General features: G+C 39.9%; 1 protein-coding gene across 12 annotated transcripts in view; it reads left to right on the forward strand.

Moving 5' to 3' along the window:
* LOC122562011 (nuclear factor 1 B-type-like) overlaps positions 1 to 21,963 on the forward strand; it is a 624,396-nt gene that overhangs the window by 176,601 nt on the left and 425,832 nt on the right. For 5 of the 12 annotated variants that reach the window (XM_043714459.1, XM_043714413.1, XM_043714404.1 and 2 more), the window contains exon 2: positions 11,314 to 11,845. In XM_043714459.1, coding sequence (XP_043570394.1) covers positions 11,314 to 11,845 — 532 coding nt within the window. The other 7 variants (XM_043714438.1, XM_043714445.1, XM_043714491.1 and 4 more) reach the window with 6 other exon arrangements.

Below are 21,963 nucleotides of genomic sequence, written 5' to 3' on the forward strand. Positions count from 1 at the left end.
TGAGTGGGAACAAATTAGATTGCAAGACAACTCCATAGCAGGCACAATCATCTTTGGGCAGTTAAGAATGACTTAGCACAAATCCTGCAGAGAAAAAAATCCCCAGCTCCGCTCTGGTTTTACAACTTTAGACTGCTCCTTGGCGCTTGCTTGCTGCATTCGAGCAGATTTATGGGAATATTGCCCGCCCTCTACGTTGCACGACGGCTGAAGGCTGTTAGTCAGGGCGTGGGGAACTGCTGTTCATATCTGCAAACAGTTCCTTCACCCCAATACACTAAACAGTCTGAGCACCAAAAGGAACAAAGTGGGGAGGGTTAGGAAGTCATGAGCAAGGGCACACTGATTTGATTGGGAATTATAAAGTCAAATGAAAGTGTCACACGAGCAGAGAGAAATCAAAACATTCACATGAGAAGGAAAGGTTGGAAAGCGGGCAAAAATTAAGGGAGATTGGAAAACTTTAGAGAACAATAGCTTCTCAAAGGGAAGGCCGACAGGAAAAGTAATAAACCTCACAAAGATTAAACAAAAAGTGAGAGCGATCCGAGCAGATAAAGTGAAGACGGAAACGATGAGAAAACTGGAAAATAAGAACTGATTTGCCAAGGCAGAGGGAGTGTGAGAAAAGAGAGGAGAACCATCATGCCAAAATTAAAGAATGACTCCCGCCCCCGCCCAATCTGAAAGGCAGGTTTGTGAGCACAGAGGGAGAGAGATGGGGGAGGGGGCAGGTTTCCTGGGGTTCCGCACAGCCCCGGAGAACCGACTCAAAATCAGAGCCAAGTGCAGAATTCCAGCATAAGGACGGCAGAGGGAGAGGGTGGGCGGGGAGATAGAGAAACAGACTTCGCAAGGGCAAACTGCCTGACTTTGACTTTGCCGCTGTTTTTTTTAAAGTCGAGGTATCGCTTCCGGTTTGTAAAAGGCCACTTTGAGAGAGTGAATAGACACGGGGGGAAAGCCTGTTCGCAGTTTGTGCAGAAGGTGCGCAGTTTGAACTTAAGGAGAGATGTGAAGCTTTTAAACCGTTGTAGGCAAACTGCAAACTATATTTTATTGCAGCATTGTGCAATGGTATGTGTTACAGAAATAATATCCTCGCGTTTTCCATGTTGTGTTTTAATTTCCCCTCAGGTTGTGTCTTGGCTGCAGCGAGTTTCCTTCCTCCTCTTCCCCCCCCCCCCCCAATGCTGTTTTCACTTTGTATTTATTTGATTATTTTTTGACGATACTATTGGATTGTTTATGTCTGCAACCTTCAGTTCCCCCTCCTTTCTCTCCCTGATGTAGGTCACGCCGTTATCAGATGTGTTTGTAAAGCTAGCAATGAATCAGTCCTGGTTGGTGCTTGCGTCCAAAAAAGCGCTGAGCTTGGCAAGTTTCCCGACTTTTTAGATTTCTCTCCCTCTCTCTTCCTCTGGCTTGGCTCGACAGCTCCAAAAGAATTTGAGATTGATGGCAACGTTCTGTTGGCTAGAGGCAGACACTGCGGTCTTCTTAAAAAACAAAGTAGAAAAATATCTTCATTTCTACGCCTTGCATTCTATTTTCATTTTGAATTTTCTGATGTCATTTTCTTCTCTTCTGTTTCACACAAACGCATTCTCTTTTGCTTTTTAACACCAAATGTGCAGTAAGTGGCGGTGAACAGGAATAGTTTTATTAATAGACCGGTGGGCGATGAGGGCGGGAAGGATTACTGTTGTCTGACACCACACGCCGCTGTGGCGTGATCGGAATGCTCAGGGGCCGTCTGCTCAGAAGTGCTCCAGCTCGAGAGAAGGCCACTCGGGCCATCGTTCCTGCACTCGCCTTGCAGTGAACGTTAGAGCAGAGAGATGAAACTCACTCCACACCGCAATTTACCGCAGAGAGTTCTTCTAAAGGAAGAGAAAGAATTTTAGGGGGAGGGCGGGAAAGGTCAAGTTCGCACTTAAATTTGTCTTCTGCACTCTTGCCAGAAACAACACTTTAGCAGCCACTTCGAACCTGCCCTCCAATAGAAAAATTCGTCTGGGGGTGTGGAGAGAGAGAGAGAGGGACAAAAGGCGGACTGAAAAACATTTCAAACTGCAACATATCCTATTTCGGCGACCTGTCAAAAAGTTTCAGCCGTGGTCCGATACTGTAAAGTTCCGCAGCTATCCTTCACACCCCACCCCCTTCCCTTAAGAGAGAGGACCGAATATTACAGAGTCTTGAGCTACAGGACCTTTTTGCTGCAGATTTCCTTCCCCCTTTTTCCTGCCCACTGTTCAATTAAGATCGGAAAACAGTACACAACCCACAACAAACCAAAACTGCGGAGAGTTCAGTGAACTGTGGTTCACAAAGAGAACATGTTGGTTATAAATATTACCATTGGCGTTGTCAGCGGTTTTAGCCTTTTGTTATCCTGCCTTGGAGTTTGAACAATTTGAACAGGTGCACTTTTGTGGAAAAAATAAATTACTAGATGTATTTTGTTAATAATTAAACCTCTTTTAGGTAAAAGTGCACAGAACTGTTGAAATGTTACCTTTCCAACGCCACTGTGGATTTGATGACGAACTGGATAGAGAATGTTGGAAACTGGTTAAAGTCCATTATAAACTAAGGAATGAAAGTAACCCCAGTAAAGAAGGCAAACGCTTTCAGAGTAAATGGACTAATTTAGTTCGAATTTGCAGTGAAGTACTCTTAAAAGGGTTACGGCAATTAAAAAGGGTACCAAATGCAACACGATCGATTTCAAGGTGTCTACTCCCCCGTAAGTATACCTGTAACAGTACTTTGCAAATTGACACGTGTATCAAATGGGTTTTCCTCCCACATATAACCTCAAACCGCAAAGAAACGTATATTTAAAAGAAAACTAAAGAAAAAGTCCAGATCAATATTTTATTCACTTTGTAGTTTGAAACTCCAAGACAGTTGCTTAAATCTACGACAAAGCAAACATTAATAACGGACAATTCTTGTGCAAATACCGAACACATTCAAACAGATAGAAAATAACTGGACACGTAGAGAAATAATTATATGAACTATCTCGACGTACAGTCACGGTGGGAAAATGGCTCAAACTTAGACGTTGCAAAAGCGAGAACTCCGCGGTTCCACCGCACCTCTACCCCCCCCCCCCCCCCCCGCGTAGCATTATCACCAGGATAAATCTGCTGAAATATTTCTGATTTTACCATGTTGTTTAGAGTATGCCCGCAAATACATATTTGTGTAAATGCAGAATTTAAATTACATTCCGGTGAGGACAAACTAAAAGGTTATTAGTACATATTCAGCAGACCCCAACACCCATTAATCTTTGCGAACGTCCTGAAAGCATTAGTTAAAGGGCGGCACACAAACCACACCACAAGACTAATGGTTTGTTCTTGGGGATTAATTCTAGCCAGTGATCTCTAATTATCCCGAAGCATGTTGAAATCTTTTGGTGCAGGGGCACAATGAGGATTATATTTGGACACAACACAATTTGAATGTGTGCCTTATTGTGCCCCTCAATTCTGGCAAGTGCAGAAAGTTTGCCGTCAGGATGATGGGTGACAGGGGCTACTGAGTTGAATTTTTGGCCAGTTTTCAATGGAACGATCCAGGGGCCTGTCCAGTTCCTGGAGAAGGTGTTCTTTTCCTTGCTCCGCGATCCGGGGATTTTCCATGCGACTGTCTCTTTTGCGAGTGCTAGTCTTCCGCTTGTGTGTAAAATAGCGAAAAAAGCCTCGTCAAGTTGTTTTAGAAAAAAAAACACGTGAGCATCCCTTCTGTGGGAGGACTGGCGGAGAAGTTCAGGGTCTTGGTGGATTGGAATGAGCGTGCCTGAAAGGAGAAGATCGAGTTTGTGTAATAAATATTAGAGACGATCGCTGAGTCTGCCATAGCGGTGCTGAGGGGTAAAGGAGGGAGCGAGGGGCTACTTTTATTTCGCAACCCCCTCCCCGCCCCCCAACTACTCCCCGGTTGAAAAAACACTGAAGACAGAGAAGCAAATCAGCAGTTGTACCTGGCGAACCCTCCCCTTCCTCCTAAACTGCCAGCCCCCCACCCATCCCAGATCAATTCCAGTGCCAGGCTCTGTCTCCTTAAGCCTCAGGTTTATAACTGCGGTGAATGGAAAGTTTCGCCTGGTATTTGTGCTCTGGTCTAGCATTGGGTGTTCGCTTCTGGCAGCTTACTGAGCTGCACCATTTGACCGACTGCAAACACATCCAGGATATATATCCCACTGGAAAATTCACTAATCTTGACTCCAGGTTTTTTTTCTCCCCTTTGCTTCGGGAAACTTGCCATCGGATCTTTAGGCGCGAATACCGACAGACTTTGCGACTCTTCACATCAGAGTTTTTTTTTGAAATCCGACAAGTATATGAATGGATAACACGTTACACGGAGGCTCTTAAGATCTGTTGGAGTTGCTCGTGGGCTTGACTTGTCTTTTGTTTTTATTTTGCCACCGGGATGATGTATTCTCCGATTTGTCTCACGCAGGTAGTTGTATTTTTAATACCACATATTGATTTGTGTATTTTTGGGGGTGGGGGCGCAGTGCGTGGTACGTTACTTTAACTGCTCTGGTAGTTTGTAGAAGGTGTTTGCAGATCGCGGCGAGTTATTTCTTTCCCCTGGAACAGCTTAGGAAGAGCTATGGAGTGCCGCAGAGCCGGTCCTTTACCAGCAACAACAAAAACAAAATCTCTCTTTTTCTGTCTCTCCACCACCTCTTCCCCCCACCCCCCTTCTCTCTCTCTCTCTCTCACACACACACACACACAGAAGTGGCAGTCAAACTGATTATTGCTGTAGATTCGGGAGTAAACTGGCAGCGAATGGATGGAGATGTGTCACTTACGAAAGTGGCCAGACTCTGAAGAAAGCAGTCGCAACAGGGAACAGGTTTAGATAGAAATAGCCCGCGTCTACAGCAATGTACCTGCCAGCGAACCTACATTTTCGACTTTTTATTTGAGGCCTTTCCCTTCCTTTATTATTATTATTTAAAAACGACGAATTCCATCATGTGAGTTCTTGCAAAATTGTGCCATTCCTGATGAAGCATTGACAGAATAAACAGTTATCGGTCGCCCAACCAGGTTAAAAGAAACTCACCAAGAGTTTTTTTTTGCTACGTTTCTGTGTATTTACTGAAGTTTCTACTTCGTTTTCAACGGCAATTCCCGGTCATTATATATTAACGGTCCAGAAAGATATGAATATAGGGTCATTGGACTTAGGAGAATTACGTGATATATGTGTTTTAGTGCTTTTGCAAGTAACCTAGCTTGCTCACTGAGAGGCAGTTTGAAATTGCGTTCTAAGTTTGAAATGTACCATATTGCAAAGGGACTTCATGACGGGATTACTTGTAAAAATTCATCATCTGCTTATTTTTCATCATTCTATTGATGTTTAACTATTTGTGTTGAGAAGTATCACTTATTGAATGATTTATTAATGACTGCCTTTCTTTTACATTAAACTTCTGAGGGGATTGAATACAGAACAGTATTTGCTCGAGTGTAAAAATTTTTTGTTCCTTTGGAAATTCTTTATCCTTCTTGGATCTGGGGATTAAGGAATGGATCGCCTATTGAAAGCACAGGGTATGGGACTTGGAATTGGTTAGAGAAGTGATTATATCTACAATAATCTATTAAAATAGTTTGAAAAAATGATGAGTGTATATGAAATGTATTCACATACTAAAAACTGTTAAACTTGCACCTGAGAGAATATTTTGTTTTTTTTTAAAAAGTCTTTAATTAGCTACAATTAAACTTTTACATATGTAACAAAGTTTTTAAAGCCACACAAATATTTTGAAAGGTGAGGTACAACAAAAGTTTGGAACTTTAACATTCATTTGTGTCATTCATTTAAGATCAAAATTGTAATTTTATTAAATTGTTCAAGTAGTGCTATAAATATTAGTATGCTGGCAACAAAGATTGACAATTGTGATGGCTGCTTCCTCTCAACAAAATGAATTAATTTTTGCTCTAAAGATATTGGTGGTAAGTGCAGTAGATTTATTTTTTAAAAGATAGATTATGTAACAAAGGACATCTAATAATAACATTCCCAATTCAAAATTGTACGTTTAATCGTTGAGAATGATAATGCTTTTTGCTTTGCTGTATTTTGGCGTATGTATTTCTGGAGTTTTTTTTGACATTGATTAAACAGTGCAACCAAATAAGTAGATGAGCCAAAACAATTTAGCCAAATTATTATTATTGAGTTTGTTTTCAGTCAATGTTTACATGTTAAAAATATTTGTAACAAACTTCACAGATATGGTAGTGTTTTTTATTCCAGAACTGATCAAATAAAATATGGCTAGCTTATTTACACAACAGAAATGCGTCTGTTTGATTTGTGAGTCCTTATTCAGAAAAGTAAATGCAGTACTTTTTTAAACTGAGAACAAGTGAACACAAAGCTATATTAATGTGTGAATTGGGCACAAAGAAAGCAAAATTATGTGGTTTTCATAATTGAGAACAGTCATACATTTGTTTAGCTAATACTTTTTGTTTCCCACATTCTGTTTTGTTTGGCGTACGGATGAGATTAACTGAGATTGGTTTGTTTTCTATAAGAATTGACTGCTCAAAGAAATTAAATTTGAATTACTTCAGGGGCAAAATGTAACAGATAACCTTTGACATAACTATCATTGAAATAAACAGAAATATGAAGTTGAAGGATTTTAGAATTATAATAATCAATTTTGCAACTACTGAAGACATTAGCCATTTTGTTCATATTCTATTCATGAGACTGATTGCAGTAAAAAAAAATCAATTTGAAATTTAAGAGCACATTTTTGTGGATTATTTATGCACTAATATTGCTTTACAATATTTATGTAATAATTTAAAGCTGCCTTCCTGTGTTTTTTTAGTATTCCATGAATGTCAATTGAAAGAGAAGCAATTGATGATTCAGTGTAAATTAACCATACATAATTGTAGTCTCAACAAAATCTTTTAAAGCACTACTTGTAAAATATTGTCACTTACATCTTCGCATGCTTAGCGACACATCGGATAAAAGTGGAGGGAATAATGATCAATTTTTGTTTAGTATCAAAATGTACATGGATGTCAGATGTGGCATGTCAGCTTGAAGATTTTTGTGACAATGCTACAGCTTGTTAACAAAATATTGATGCTGAAGCAAAGTTATAAATCAATGTTCTTGCATGTGATTGGTCTACTCTTTTACTCGGTATCTAGTGAATTGTTTGAGCTATGTATGTAGAAAAAGCTATGATTTAGCTTTAGCCAGTCGGAAAACCTTGCAACATTCTACTTACTGACCAGAGTGAACAATTATGCTTTATTTAAAAAAAAACAGGCCTTGAACCAAAAACTACAAAGTTTTGGTTTAGATCAATTTAATTTTAAGAACTATAAACATGTTTGAACATTTTTATCCAAGCTGCTATTATGGCAAGGGTAAATGTATATGTGCTCAGACCCAGTTTCTTATTCACAATGATTTGGCATCTTAAAATGTAAACACTATCTTAGAGAAAAATGAAAAATGTCTCGATAGAGAAGCAGAAATGCTTATTTTTAAAATAAATTAGTTGATTAAAATGATGGGAAAGAAAATATTTCATTTTTGATGTTGGCAATGGTGGCAGATAGCAATTGCTTAAGCGCTTTTAAGGAATTTGTAAATCCTGCACAAGTGTGCATGTTTAGTTTAAAATGATCAGTTTATAGTTTTAAGTGCATTTCTGTACAGCTTTGGTTGTCCATGGCAATCTACCAAACAAAATAACTTGAGTTCAGTTACATTGTCTTCACTTTGGCTGTCTAAAAGCAACACCACTGGCAAGGCAAGAAAACTTGTCGTAAGATTGCCTTGGCCTGAAATTAAAATCCGTGCCAATTCAAAGTCTGTCATTTTAAATGAGAGCAGAAATGATACTTGCATTCTCTTATTTTGGAGCCAATATTTTTCAGTTGAATGCTTGTGAGTTATTTCAAGTAAGTTTTAATTTTGTTGAGGTATTAACTTGCGTAAAAAAATGCATTGTTTTTGGAGAGTAATGTAAATATGTAACTTTGTATTTCTTGGTGTTTCTGAGAATTGGACAGAAGGGTAAATTGTTACAATAATTGAATGCAGTGCCGTAAATGTATTTGTTTGAGATATGGGGAATAATACTGGACCTCTTATATATGGCAAATGTGTAGTCTTATTATTGAAAAGACCGATAACATTTATTAATTAAATAGTAGTTAATAAATTAACAGGATCTCTAAAGTCATAATAAATATGTTATTATTATTTAAAATTATTATTGTAAATTTTTCATAATTCTTAAATAAGATTTAGCCATCTGTCAATAAAAATAAAGCTCCACTTAAACCATTAGAAAAGCAAGGAGGAATTTTCTTGAACTGGTTTGCATGTTATATGAAGAATTATGATTGCAAGTGGCTTCTTAAGCACTTTACATAGAGAACAGTGTGCAAAGGTTAAGTGAAGTGGTTCTAATTTATTTCTGCACACACTAAACCAACATGATAAATTGCATTTCAAATGACTGAAGTTGAAAAAAATGCTGGAATGGAGGGCGGTGGTGGAGTTGAAAATTAGTGAGTAGTACAAAATCTTGTTTTTGTAGCTCAAGACATTTTTGAAACTCCTCAATGTTTACAGCTCGGATTATCAGGTGCAGAGTGTTGTAGGCCTGCAATTGGTAAGCATTGTGAAAACAATTTTTTAAAGTGGCTGAGGTAAATTATTTGTTGCTGTTCGAAGTGCATGAAATATTAGAAAAAAAACTTGACTCTTTTTTTATGCACCTGATTTGAAACCAAAATGCCCCTGTAAATGGATAGTTAGAAAAGCAAACAATAGGAGTACAGGAGAGGAGCTGAAGCATTTTGACCAGGCTGTGGTTACCCAGAACAGAGCTGCTATTCATGCAAAAAGAAATTTATGGCTTAACTCTTTATTGTCTTCTTATTTTATACAAAACCACCAAGATCATGATAAATTTTATTTTGATTTTAGTTTCCTGCCTTGAAGAAAGATGACATTTAACAATCAAATTCTCAATTTGTACATACATATTCCATTTATGCGGCAAACTACTTCATTGGATTAAATTTAGGAAAAAAGGGAGAGTAAAATAATGTAACACAAAATGTTGTGGAATAGTGCAGGAATTTTCTATTTTTGCTGAAATTTAATTGTCCATTGAATCTATGGAAGTGTTAACCTGTTCCTGATGAGGATGATGATTTAGAGTCAAGAATGGTCTGACATGATCTTTAGCTTTAACTTGTTAAAATATAAATAATCAAGTAAAACAAAGAATTTAAGCTTCACAGCGTTGCTGGCTAGGCTAGCATTTTTTGCCCATCCCTAATTGCCCAGAGGACAGTTAAGGGTCAACCGCATTGCTGTGGGTCTGGAGTCACATGCAGGCCAGACCAGGTAAGCATGGCAGTTTCCCTCCCAAGAGGACATTAATAAACCAGATGGGTTTTTCCCAAGGTTCACAATGGTGTCATGGTCATAATTGGATTCTTAGTTTTAGATTTTTATTGAATTTCAATTCCACCATCTACCATGCCAGACTTTGAACCCAGATTTACAGAATGTTACTTGGGTCTCTGGATTAACAGTCCAGTGAGAATACCACTAGTCTATCGCCTCCCAATTAGTTGCACGCCAAGTTATCACTTTCATTGTCCAGCATCAGCTATATAGAACAGAGAACAATACAGCACAGTGTAGGCCCTTCAGCACTTGATGTTATGCCGGCATTTTATCCTACTCTAAAATCAGACTAATCTACATACCCTTAATTGTATTATCTTCTATGTACCTATCCAAGATTCGCTTCATTGTCCCTAACGTATCTGATTCTAGTAGACTGCCAGCAGTGCATTCCATGCACCCACCACAGTCTGTGTAAAGAACCTACCTCCGACATCTCCCCTAAACCTTCCTCCAATCATCCTGAAATTATGTCCTTCCTTACAGCCATTTCTGCAATGGGAAAATGTCACTGGCTATACATTCTATCTATGCCTCTCATCGTCTTGTACACCTCTATCAAGTTACTTCTTATCTTCCTTCACTCCAATGAGAAAAGCCATTGCTCTCTCCACCTTTCTTCATAAGACATGCCATCCAGTCCAGGCAGCATCCTCTGCACCCTCTCTAAAGCTTCCACATCCTTCCTATAATGAATCAACTAGAACTGAACATAATATTCCAAGTGTTGTCTAACCAAGGCTTTATAGAGCTGCAGCATAACCTCGTAGCTCTTAAACTCAATCCCCCTCCTAATGAAAGCCAACACACCATACACCTTCTTAACTTGGAAGTGTACCTCAAGATCCCTCTGTTCCTCCATACTGCCAAGAACCCTACCCTTAACCCTGTAATCTGCATTCAAATTCAACCTTACAAAATCGATCACTTCACACTTTTCCAGGTTGAACACCATATTTTAAAATGTTTTAGAGTAATCACTGTTCGTGATCAGTATAGCAAATTAAATGGCATTATGGGCTTCCTAGCCTGCTGTGAAATGGCACTTTGAGCATGTTTGTTCTGTTCCCTAAAAAATTACAAAGTAGAAAGCAAAGCAGAAATTGACTGAGGAATTAATGTGTCTGGTAGAAATGTTTACTTGACTTCTTTAATTCTGACGTTCCTAACCATCTTACATTTTCAACAATAGGATAACAACACCCACCCCTCTCCCCACCCCCACCTCCACCCACCCAATGCCCAACTTGGCCCCTGCTGAATACTAACTGGGATTAGTAACTGGGATGGGACTGCAGTTCAGGAATATCAGAAGGTTTGATGAGAACTGGCATTGAATCTATTGGAACATGCACTGTTTTCTCCTGTAATTTCTTGAGAGGATCCTCAAAAGTGAAAAATATAGGTAAACTGAAATCATAGGATTTAGCTGGCAATTATCTACAGAGTGAGGAGGAAAACTATTGCTACATTCACAGTTCTGCTCACAAGTCTAACTGATACTGGTCACCCTTTTTTGGCTACTTGTTTAAAATAGCTTTTCTTTGCTTTTCTCAAGCACTATGATTGAGCACCATATTCCCATCAAAGTAAATGTACTAGTTGGATATTATTAAACATAGGAAATATAATTCCCTGTGATGAAATTAATAAGAACCAAAGTCAAATGTGCAACCTTATTTAGATGTTTAGCTTTTCAAGTTTCTCTTAATGTAATTGTGATCAAAATAAAATTGTTACAATTGCTGACTTCTTTCTGTTATTCTTCTGCCTTTTGTATTAAAGGATGAATTCCATCCATTTATTGAAGCACTTCTTCCACATGTTCGTGCAATTGCATATACCTGGTTCAATTTACAAGCCCGAAAACGTAAATACTTCAAGAAGCACGAGAAACGAATGTCTAAGGATGAAGAAAGAGCAGTAAAAGATGAGCTGCTGAGTGAGAAGCCAGAAATCAAGCAAAAGTGGGCATCAAGGTTACTTGCAAAACTCCGCAAGGACATCCGGCAGGAGTACCGGGAGGATTTTGTGCTCACTGTTACAGGCAAGAAGCACTCTTGCTGTGTCCTGTCCAACCCTGATCAGAAAGGCAAGATGCGAAGAATCGATTGTCTACGGCAAGCTGACAAGGTGTGGCGTTTGGATCTAGTAATGGTGATCCTGTTTAAAGGCATCCCATTGGAAAGTACTGATGGAGAGCGTCTTGTCAAATCCCCACAGTGCACCAATCCACTACTCTGTGTTCAGCCCCATCACATAACTGTATCGGTGAAAGAGCTTGATTTGTTTTTGGCTTACTACGCTCAGGAACAAGGTAAGGCGGCATGTTTACTGGCATGCTCATTGTTAGTGGGCCAGAGACCTGCACCTAATTTTTAAGGTTTAATTCAGAAAAAAATGTATTCACTATTCTAATCTATTATATTGAAATTGCATTACAATCACATCGAACAAAACATGATCAAACCATGTTGCCAGTATTACATTTAGATGGAAAATGTCATAAGACTTTTGATGTAAGATAGTCTTGTGAATGCAGGATACTAAAATTTATATAAGCCATGTGATTTCAGAAACATTCATCTTTTGAAAATAGTTGTAAACTAAATATGATACTTGCATAGATTTTAATTTGAGCAATTGACTGACTGCCTATTTGTGAGGGACCTTTTATTTCCCCTCTGGGGCTGCAGCTGGAGGTTGAATCTTAATTTCATCTTTAAAAAGTCAATAATGAAACATTCACCATAGTACAGAATAAATATGACCTTTTAGCCAATAACATTGCACGATTATGCAAAAATTGCCAAAAGCTTCCTTTTTCAACAGAACTTAGATTTGAACTATTTTAAGTGCCCTTTCAAAATCACGTTTCTTCTTTTACATTTCTTATTTCCTGGTACGGGAAATATTTCTAGCTGGGATACCTGACCCATTCCAATATCATCTTTAACTGCAGGGAGATATAAGGGATTGGCTGAAATTGTGAATTCTGTCTATGATACATTACTTCCTCTTGTCGCTTCTGGATTTCCTTGACGTAAGAAGTAACCACTCATTTGTAAAGTCACTTGGTGGCACAGAACCTGGATTTTGATGAAAAGAAAGGAATGTTGCTGAAGTGTTTCCTGTTGCACCTGTCAGGCCACATGTGTTCCTGAACTGCAGCATACAACTCTCTTCTTGGCATTTGATAAACAGTGGGTTTGCATTGCAGAAAGGGGCTTACTTCTGGATCTTTTCTACAGTCAGTGTCTTTGTCAATGGGGGAGGATCAATGTTGAAGCTGTCACATGACCTGCGTGGTATTTGGGAAATGAAGGAAAAGACTGTCAACAACCATCCCACTGTTCCAAACATAGAAGCATGGAAAAATATGTTGGAGTCAGCCATTCATTCCTTCGAATCTGCACCACCATTCAATATGATCAGGACTGATCATGCAATTTCAGTATCTCATTCCTGCCATCCTTTTAGCCACAAGGGCCAAGTCCAGCTTCCTTTTGATCTAATTAATGAACTGGCCCCAGCAGCTTTCTGTGGTAGAGAATTCCACAGGTTCACAACTCCCTAAGTCTTGAAGTTCTTTCACATCTCAGTCCTGAATGGCTTACCCCTTATTGTAGACTGTACTCTTAGCATTCCTATCCCATCGCTTGTTTCTTAATAAACAGAGGAAACCATCTTCTTCCCGTATCTCTGTAATTTCCTTCATTACTGTTGTGATTGTAAAGAGGTCAGCTAGGTGAACATCATAGAATATGCGTTCTCTGATTGGGGCGGTTAATCTGGTTCAGTTAGAGAGCCCTGGCTTATAGATAAAAAACAGGAGTGTTCACTTTTTGAGAGCTGGCTCTGAGGGCGCTGGATCAGTTTCAAGGACTTCCCATGTGTAGTTAAAGGGTGACTTTGGTGACTGAATATCAACCTCTGTGAAATTAATTCAGCGACAAGAGAAAAGCATGCTGCTGAAGAAATTCATTTGCAGCAGTCATCTTAGAGTTGTGGTAAGCATTTCTGGCATCATGTTGTTATTTAGGAAACTTGACTGATCTGATCCGCCCCCATCGAAGACTGGCCCAGTATGTGGAATGAATGTCATTTTGTTCTGGGAAACTGACATTGAAAGAGATGAAAACCAATGAGTAATTCTATGACAGCTTGTGGACCTGTAGCTTTTTCAGTTATTCAGAACTTAACATTCTTTGAGACGCCAGATACTAAAACTTTCAAGAGTTGTCAGATTTAGTTAAAGATAATTGCACTCTCCTGAAATTCAGAATGGCTATCACTTTTACTCGGCAACATGAGAAACTGGGAAATCCTGTATTTTTGACTGGGTTAAGATGACTGGCAGAGGCATGTGACTTTGTTTAACATTGAATAAGATGCTGAGAGACTATTTGGTATTTTGGATGAATGATTAGGCGCAAAAGCGCCTAACACCTGAAGCCTATCTGGACTTCAAACACGCAATGGTTTACCATTGGAAAATGCTACAAGTTGAGCATATGAGTTGCAGGGTATTCCAATGGAAGTGGACACCCTTGCCCATCTGACTGAGCACACAAAATGAATCAAGGCAATTGCGTACCCTCACTGAGGAATATATTTTGAACAGAGGGACTCTAGGTCAATCCACAGCAATACACCAAAATAAAGCCAAGTCTTGGCCAAATGGTTAAAATTTTCTACAGGATCCAGGCCAGAAAGCCATTGTACTTGCTGCTGGTATGTGGACTTGAGATGGCAAAAGTTCCACTAAATAAAGTAAGAGAGGCCGGTATCCAGAAGAGTGCGCACACTGAAAAGTGGTTTGGAACAGTTAAATTGCTCAGCAACATACAAGTCAGACCCAATCAAAGTAACTATCTGGTTAATTGGTCACCTGGTTTTCATGGAGATCAATACCGGCCGTTTCACTGATCACCGAACCAGTCTTTAACAAAGTTCGCTGTGGACTACAACTCTTATGTTTGCACAAGACTTTGGCTAGACTAAGAACCTATACCAGGGAACCTTGACAGATTAAGGTTCAGTTCTGGTGTCTTATGCAAAGCGGCTAGTTCAGTTACCAATGATTATAGTAAAATGTCCATGCCCTAGTTTATGGTGCAAAATTGGTTGAGAAAGAATCACCTAGATTGGCTCAACACTTTTTGATTAGAAAATGGCTGGAAAGTGAAGGAATTCTCAAACCAGTACTGTTTGTGGAATGGGCAGTTCTGGTCATAACGATTGTGAAACCCAACATGTCAGTTCGCCATTGTGTGGATTTAAACAGTAAACTGCTTTTTGCAGCTGGATAAATACCCAATCACTTGCATAGATGATTTATATGCAAAATTGGTGGAGGAGTTGTCCTTCAGGCAGCTGGTGATGGAGTCATTCCTGATGAAGGGGCTTTTGCTTGAAACGTCAATTTTCCTGCTCCTCGGATGCTGCCTGACCTGCTGTGCTTTTCCAGCACCACTCTAATCTAGACTCTGGTAATGGAATCATGCATACTTACAATTGTGGTGAAATGAGAATTCCCAGAAGTATGTTACAATTTATATCTATAAGAGTTTTAACCAAGAAACAAGACTGTTATTTGCGATATGGTCAGCCTGTGCAGTTTTTCAGTGGACAATGGAGAACATTTTGCAAAGTTTATCCCGGTCACCATTTATCTAGATGATGTACTGATTATAAGGGAAGACCGATAAGGAGCACTTAGAGAACTTGGACATAGTCCTTAGACATTTGTCCCTGGTGAGCATATGCCTTTGAAGGGAATAATTGTGTTCCAGCCATCCCAAATGGGCTATAGTTTTGACAAGATCGGCTTACCGCTGTTGGAAGATAAGGTGAGGGTGATCAAAGGTGCCCCGGACTGAAGCTTAGGTCTTTCCTTAGGCTGGTGAATTATTATGGAAACTTCACGTGTAACCTGACCTCCATCCTGGCGCCTTTGCATCAGCTGTTAAAAAAGGCTCAGCCTTGGAAACGGTCACAGACCAAGCCATAGCTTTCAGGGAAGTGAAGAAACAGCTATGATTGTCTAAGGTGTTGGCACACTGTGCTGCCATGTGAGATCTGGTATTGACATGGCATGCGTCCCCATACAGCGTCAGGGTAGTAATGGTTCATAGGTGGCCCAATGGAGAGGAATGCTCAATAGTGTGTGCATTAAGGACTTTAGCTAATGCAGAGCGTAAATACACTCAAATAGAGAAGGAAGGTTTGGTTGTTAGATTTGAAGTCAGAAAGTTCCACCAATACCTTTATGGACATAAATTTGTATTATTAATGGATGTTGCTTTTTAAAAAGAACAAGGCAGAGCCACCCATAACTTCGGGCTGAATTCAGCAGTTGGCTCTAATTCTATGTGCAATAATTAGAAGTTGGAACAGTGCCAAGAAGCACTTCCCACTGGCAGATACGCTGCCAGTGGTACATGACTGGAAGAGTCTGTAATGGCTTTAAATTTTCTGGACATGCTTCCAGTCACAGCTGACAATATCAAACTCTGCCAGGAGAGGATCTTTCTGTGTCCAAAACTGAAACAGCTGGTGGTGATAGGGGAAACCAAAATGTCGTCCCAACCAGAATTGAAACCTTTTTGGACCTAGAGAGACCCGACCACAGTAGAGGACAGCATATTATTACGGGGAGCAAGAGTGCTGGCTGAATTCCACCAGGGCCATCCAGGGGTTTCCAAAGTGATGATGTTGGTGAGAAGTTGTGTCTGGTGGCCAGGATTAGATGTAGACATAGTTACGTTGGTGGGCCAGTGTCCAGATTGCCAACCAGGACACAAACAGCTCCTCCACATTCATGCGAATGGCCGGGTAAATCCAGGACACAGTTAAACATTGGCTATGAAGGTCCTTTCATGAGCTCAATGTTCTTCGTCACTATGGATGTCCATTCAAAGTGGGTGGATGTGTATAGAGTTCATTTGTCAAACATGGGAACGATGATAGTAAAATTACACGCATCCTTTGCAATACACTGACTCCTGGAAGCCTTAGTCACAGGTAATGGGCCATTGTTTCCTTGTAGGGAATTTGAGTACATATTTCCTGAAGTTGAATGATCTTCAGTCTATGCTCCATACTATCCATCATCCAAAGCTCTGGCAGAAAAATGAATCCAAACTTTGAAGGCATGCTGAAAGAAACGGCCTCTAAGTTCATTCAATACCAAACTGATCTGGTTCCTATTTGTTTATGAGACCAACTTTATGGATAGCTCCAGCAGACTCCGCTAAGCGAGAGAGACAGTTTACCTGAAGAGATGAAGTTTGGTTTTGAAGCCATGAGGAAGACTCTGCATCATGCATAAGAGGCGTATTCAATGTGAGGTCAGGACCGATGATATTATAAAGTTTGGGTAGATTAGACAGTTCTGAACAAGCATGTGGACCATTTGAAAGCTGCAAAAGGAGCAAAACTTGTGTGGCTCCTCAGCAGCCTTTCTGACTGTTCCGGAACCTATGAGTTCTGCTCCTCCATAAAGCTTTGTAGATAATTCAGAATCTGAGGTGGATATGACAGATGTTGCCATCTCGGTGCCTTCTGCGATCTGAAGAGGAGAATGGATTTCTTCTGAGATGCATCACGTGCAAGAGATGAGCTACTGTGCATTATACGCAGCATGAATTCGAGGCAAAGTTGGAGGAACTGACCTGGTGCTAAAACGTCCCAGGAGGAGCTGCCAAAAAACGAACTAGCCAATGTCCTCGGGTTCAGAGGGGAGGGGCGTAGTGATTGTAATGAGGTCAGCCAGGTGGACCTCATAGAATATGAGTTCTCTAATTGGGGCTCTTAATCTAGTCCAATCAGGGATCTCTGGCTGACAGATAAAAACAGGAGTGGCACTGCTCGTCTCCCTTGAAAAAATGCTGTCTCTTGTATACAGTTGTAAATGTTAATAGTTTTTGTAAATTGTTTTGTAAACTGTTTTGTAATTGTTTAATAAAATAAAAAAAGGAATGGCAGACATCTGAGAGCTGGCTCTAAGGGAAATGGATCAGGGTTGAGGACTCTCCATGTGTAATTAAGTGTCATTTGGTGACAGGATGCCTTATCTGCAGAGTTATTTCAATTCCTCTCCCACATGGACTAGTTTCCAGTTTCGATTTTCTACCATTGAGAGGAGATGGGTAATTGACGATTATAATAAAGACTAGACACTGGCCAATTCGGAGTATTTTGAGATTTGGCCTTTCCTTCAGCCCCTATAGCCTGCGGTCCAAAAGATATGTATGGAAGCAGACTAAGATTAACCTATTGTCATTTTTAATTTCCTGAACAAAATGTTTCTCTTTGTCATGGAACTGTAGTAAACCTAGGATCGATAAGATCCTGCAATAAATTCATCTTTAACCTTTGAAAGCTGTATTTTTCATTCTCAAGTCTTTTTACAGCTTTTATCTGTACTGTATTCGTGGAAAGAAATTGACAGAGGGAGGGCTTCTTGCAGTTCCACTTTTTATAAAAGTCTAAAGCCTGCTCATATATTCCCATGAGTACAATCTGTTGGCACATGGTAAAAAAGAATTCTAAAAATAGTTTCCAGGGGAATAAATGCTGCAAAGGACACTTGTGCTCGTACGGCATTTTCAACAGTCTGTTTCTTGTCTGTGTCAAAATGGTTTTTGGAAATACCATTTTTGGCTTCTTGGGGCTCTATGTATGTCAAAGGAACAGGAAATGTGGAGCCAAGGAAAGAAATGTCCATCTGGCCAGTTTAAACAGAACCTTCTGCTGGTCTGATCATATGCCATGGGACAGTACCCATATAAGGCACTTGTCCTTCTCTGTCCTCTTTCTCCCATCCCAGTCTATTTCCCTTCCCTCATGTAATCAGTTGTAATTGCTATCAGTTTTTGAAATCTTGGATGTATAGTTTGCTGTTGCAGCCATTTGCTGCAGGTCCTGTTTCCATGTTCCGAGCTTACTGTCACTCCAGTCAGTCAAAAAAATTTAAGCAAAAAATATGTAATTTTTACTTTCCTTCTCATGTCATGGCATGACTTAATTCTTTAGAAACCTGTCTGCTTTTCTTCTACCTCATGTATATCTGCATGCAGAAGTGATTGCACATGAAAGCCTTTCCTGTTGCTTAATTTTTCTGAATTGAGATCTATTGAAGCAAAATTAACTGGGCAGAAAATAATACATTAAATTAATGAATGCTGTGTTGTTTTAACAATTTCTCCTATAATTCTGATAATTTATTTTATATCTTGCATATAAATGTTTTGAATTATGCAAGTATCGGAAATGGCATGGTTTCCGATTTATGCCAGAAGAGAAATTGTGATGAGAAAATGGATCAGTATTGGTATCGTAGCTTAACTCAAAAAAAAATCAGAAGGTGAAAGTCTACTTTGCAGACTGGTGTTTTTGATGGAGAGTGCAGAACAACTTCATTTGATTGCAGTAGTTTGAGATGCAGGACAACAAACACTTTTTTTTAGGTTTAAAATTGTATTCTGCAAAGCACGGAAACAATTTTGTGCTGTTGTTGTTGCTGTGCCATTGATTTGCAAGCCACCATTTTGCTCTGCTCAAGCCAAGAGATTAAGGCACTTACACGGAGCCAATAATGGTTGCCAGTGGAACTGGGCTTGGCATCGAAAGCTGATTATCTATGTCTACGAGGCCTGTGATTCGTTGACTGGCATCTGCAATGCAGTGAAGAACACTGAAAAGTTTTTGACCGTCGTTGTTTCTAAGCTGCTGTCTTTCATATTTTTTGCTTTATTCAGAGTAAACTCAGGGACTGAAGTTTTTTTTAAATTTGTTTAATAAGAGCTTTAAAACTTAGTGTGAGTTTTGCAGTGTCAGCTAAATATTGTAGAAATGCAGATTTTTGTGCACTATTTAACATATTTTAATTTTTCCTTGCCAGTTTCAATTTAAAATTCCATCTTTATTTTGCAAGCAACGGTAATGAGTATCTATTGAAATAAATATCTAGCCCTATTGGCCAATGTATGACTAATGACTGGCAAATTAGACTGAATCAAAGGTAATAACACTTGCTGGGTTTCTCATAGAATCCCTACAGTGCGGAAACAGGTCATTAGACCCAACAAGTCCACACTGACCCTCGGAAGAGTAACCTCCCAGTTCCATTCTGTTGTTATTCTACATTTACCACTGACTAAATGCGACTAACCTACACATCCCTCAATATTATGGGCAATTTACCATGGACAGTTCATTTAAGCTGCATATCTTTGGATTGTGGGAGGAAACCGGAACACCTGGAGGAATCCCACACAGACACAAGGATACTGTGCAAACTCCACACAGACGGTCACCTGAGGTTGGAATTGAATCAGAGTCCCTGGCGCTGTGAGCCATGCCACCCTGTGTCACTTCTGCTTTCCTCTCATTTCAGGAGATCAACATATTTCTGGAGTTGGGAGTTGATGGAGGAGACATCAGGGATGGTATCATGGGAATCAAGATGTGTTGTGTAAGGCAGTAGAATATTGCACCTTTAATTGAATTTAAGAAGTTCTTTTTTCCATCCTCAACAGTTTGTTAAATTGATCAAGTACTTCATGAGAATCAAATATTATTAAGCTATTTAAAATATCATGGATGATTGGAGTGAAAATTCTGCCACAAGTTTACACTTACTGTACAAGTATGGAAAACACAAGGTAGTGCCCTTTGCAAATGTGATTACGTAGGGTTAGAAATGGAATTCAGCATACTAGACTCAAGACATTAATGCTGTTTCTCTCTCCACAGATGCTGCCAGAATTGCTGAGCTTCTCCAGCATTTTTTATTTGTGTTTGTTAAAAACATATTGGTGATCATGCATCTGTGGCCAGAGAACGAAATGAATTAAAGTGAATAATAATCAGGAACAAGGCCTCTTCTTTTGGACCATTAGTCACTGACCATATTTAAAACATTTTCTCTTCATTATATATGTCAGAAAGACATTTAATTCTTCCTGAAACTCAAGTATTTTACAGATTATTTAACAATTTGAATGAAAGACAAATACCAGTTCTCAAAATAGTGGGCCACTTGATGGACAGTGGCTCTTCTAGTGAACAAGCAGTTGTGTAAATTCCCTAATTATGCTTTCTCTCAAACGCCTGGCCTTACTGCTTTATTCTCCACCGAGCCAATAATGCAGATTACTCCTGACAGCAAACTACATTGCGACCAGAGAAAATTTTATTCAGTACTTTGCTGTGCAAAATTCTGGTCAAGAGTTTAGCTTGTTTGAAGTCCAAATGTTGACCCTTAGTTGCGGTTGGAGCAGTCAGACATCATGTGAGTGTGTATTAAGTCAGACAGTTTGTGCCCCTTCTCCCTCCTCTGTGCTGCAATTGTGTGGTGTACCAGGCAGCCACATGGGGCATTCTTGCTCAGAACTTCAAAAATCCTTTCTTGATGCTATGGTTTCATAGATGAGAAGTCAACATATGCTGAGGGAGCAAAAGCATGCCCAATGATATAATGAGTAGAACAGTGTACAGAACCTGTGGGAAATTATTCCATGTTTGTCCCCTTCAAGTCAAACCGCAAGTCATTATAACCAGTGACTGGATCTTGCATATTTGCAATCTCGGAGGATGTACTCCAGACCCTCATCAGCATCTTTACTGAGGCATATGAGAGCATGAGTCTCATCCTGAAGATCTGCAAGATGAAGATCTGCCACCAATCTGGCCCAGCATCAAGGTCCAAGGGGAAGCCTTAATGAAAGTTGGGCACTTCTAAAACCTCGGGAGTGTTCTGTCAGTCAAAGCAGCTGTTGATGAAGAGATCCAGCACTGCCTCCAAAAGGCTAAGTGTGTTCAAGGACAACAACATCAGATCATGGTTTATAGAGCTGTGGTGGTTCCTGTCCTCTTATATGGCTCTGAGATATGGACAGTCGACAGCAGACACCTCAAGGTGTTGGAGCAGTACCACCAATGCTGTCTGTGCAAGATCCTGTGAATCCAATAGGAAGAAAGATACACCAGTACCAGCATCCTCATCCAGGCCAACATCCCCAGTATCAAGGCACTGACCACCCTTGATATAGCTGCGATGGGCTGAGCACGTTGTCTGCATGGCACGAGACTCCTCAAACAAGTGCTCTATTCCCTGATTTGAAACGTTAGATGAGTCACAGGTGAGTCACAGGTGGACAGAGGAATGTTTTTAGTGATGCCCTTAAGGCCTCACTGGTGAAGTGCAGCATTCCTACAGACACCAGGGAATGACTGACACAAGAGAACCCAAAGTGGAAGAGAAACATCCGGGAAGGCGTTGAGCACCTGAAGACTTGCCTTCTGGAAAAAAGCAGAAGCCTGGTAAAAACAGCGAAAACAGCGAAAGTGCTGCCACACCAACACCCAGCCATTACTTCCTGTGGGCACCTTCTGCCCCAAGTATAGTAGAGCCTGTGGAAGCTGTAT

This window comes from Chiloscyllium plagiosum, chromosome 2, assembly GCF_004010195.1.
Source record: "Chiloscyllium plagiosum isolate BGI_BamShark_2017 chromosome 2, ASM401019v2, whole genome shotgun sequence".
NCBI classification, from domain to species: Eukaryota; Metazoa; Chordata; class Chondrichthyes; order Orectolobiformes; family Hemiscylliidae; genus Chiloscyllium; species Chiloscyllium plagiosum.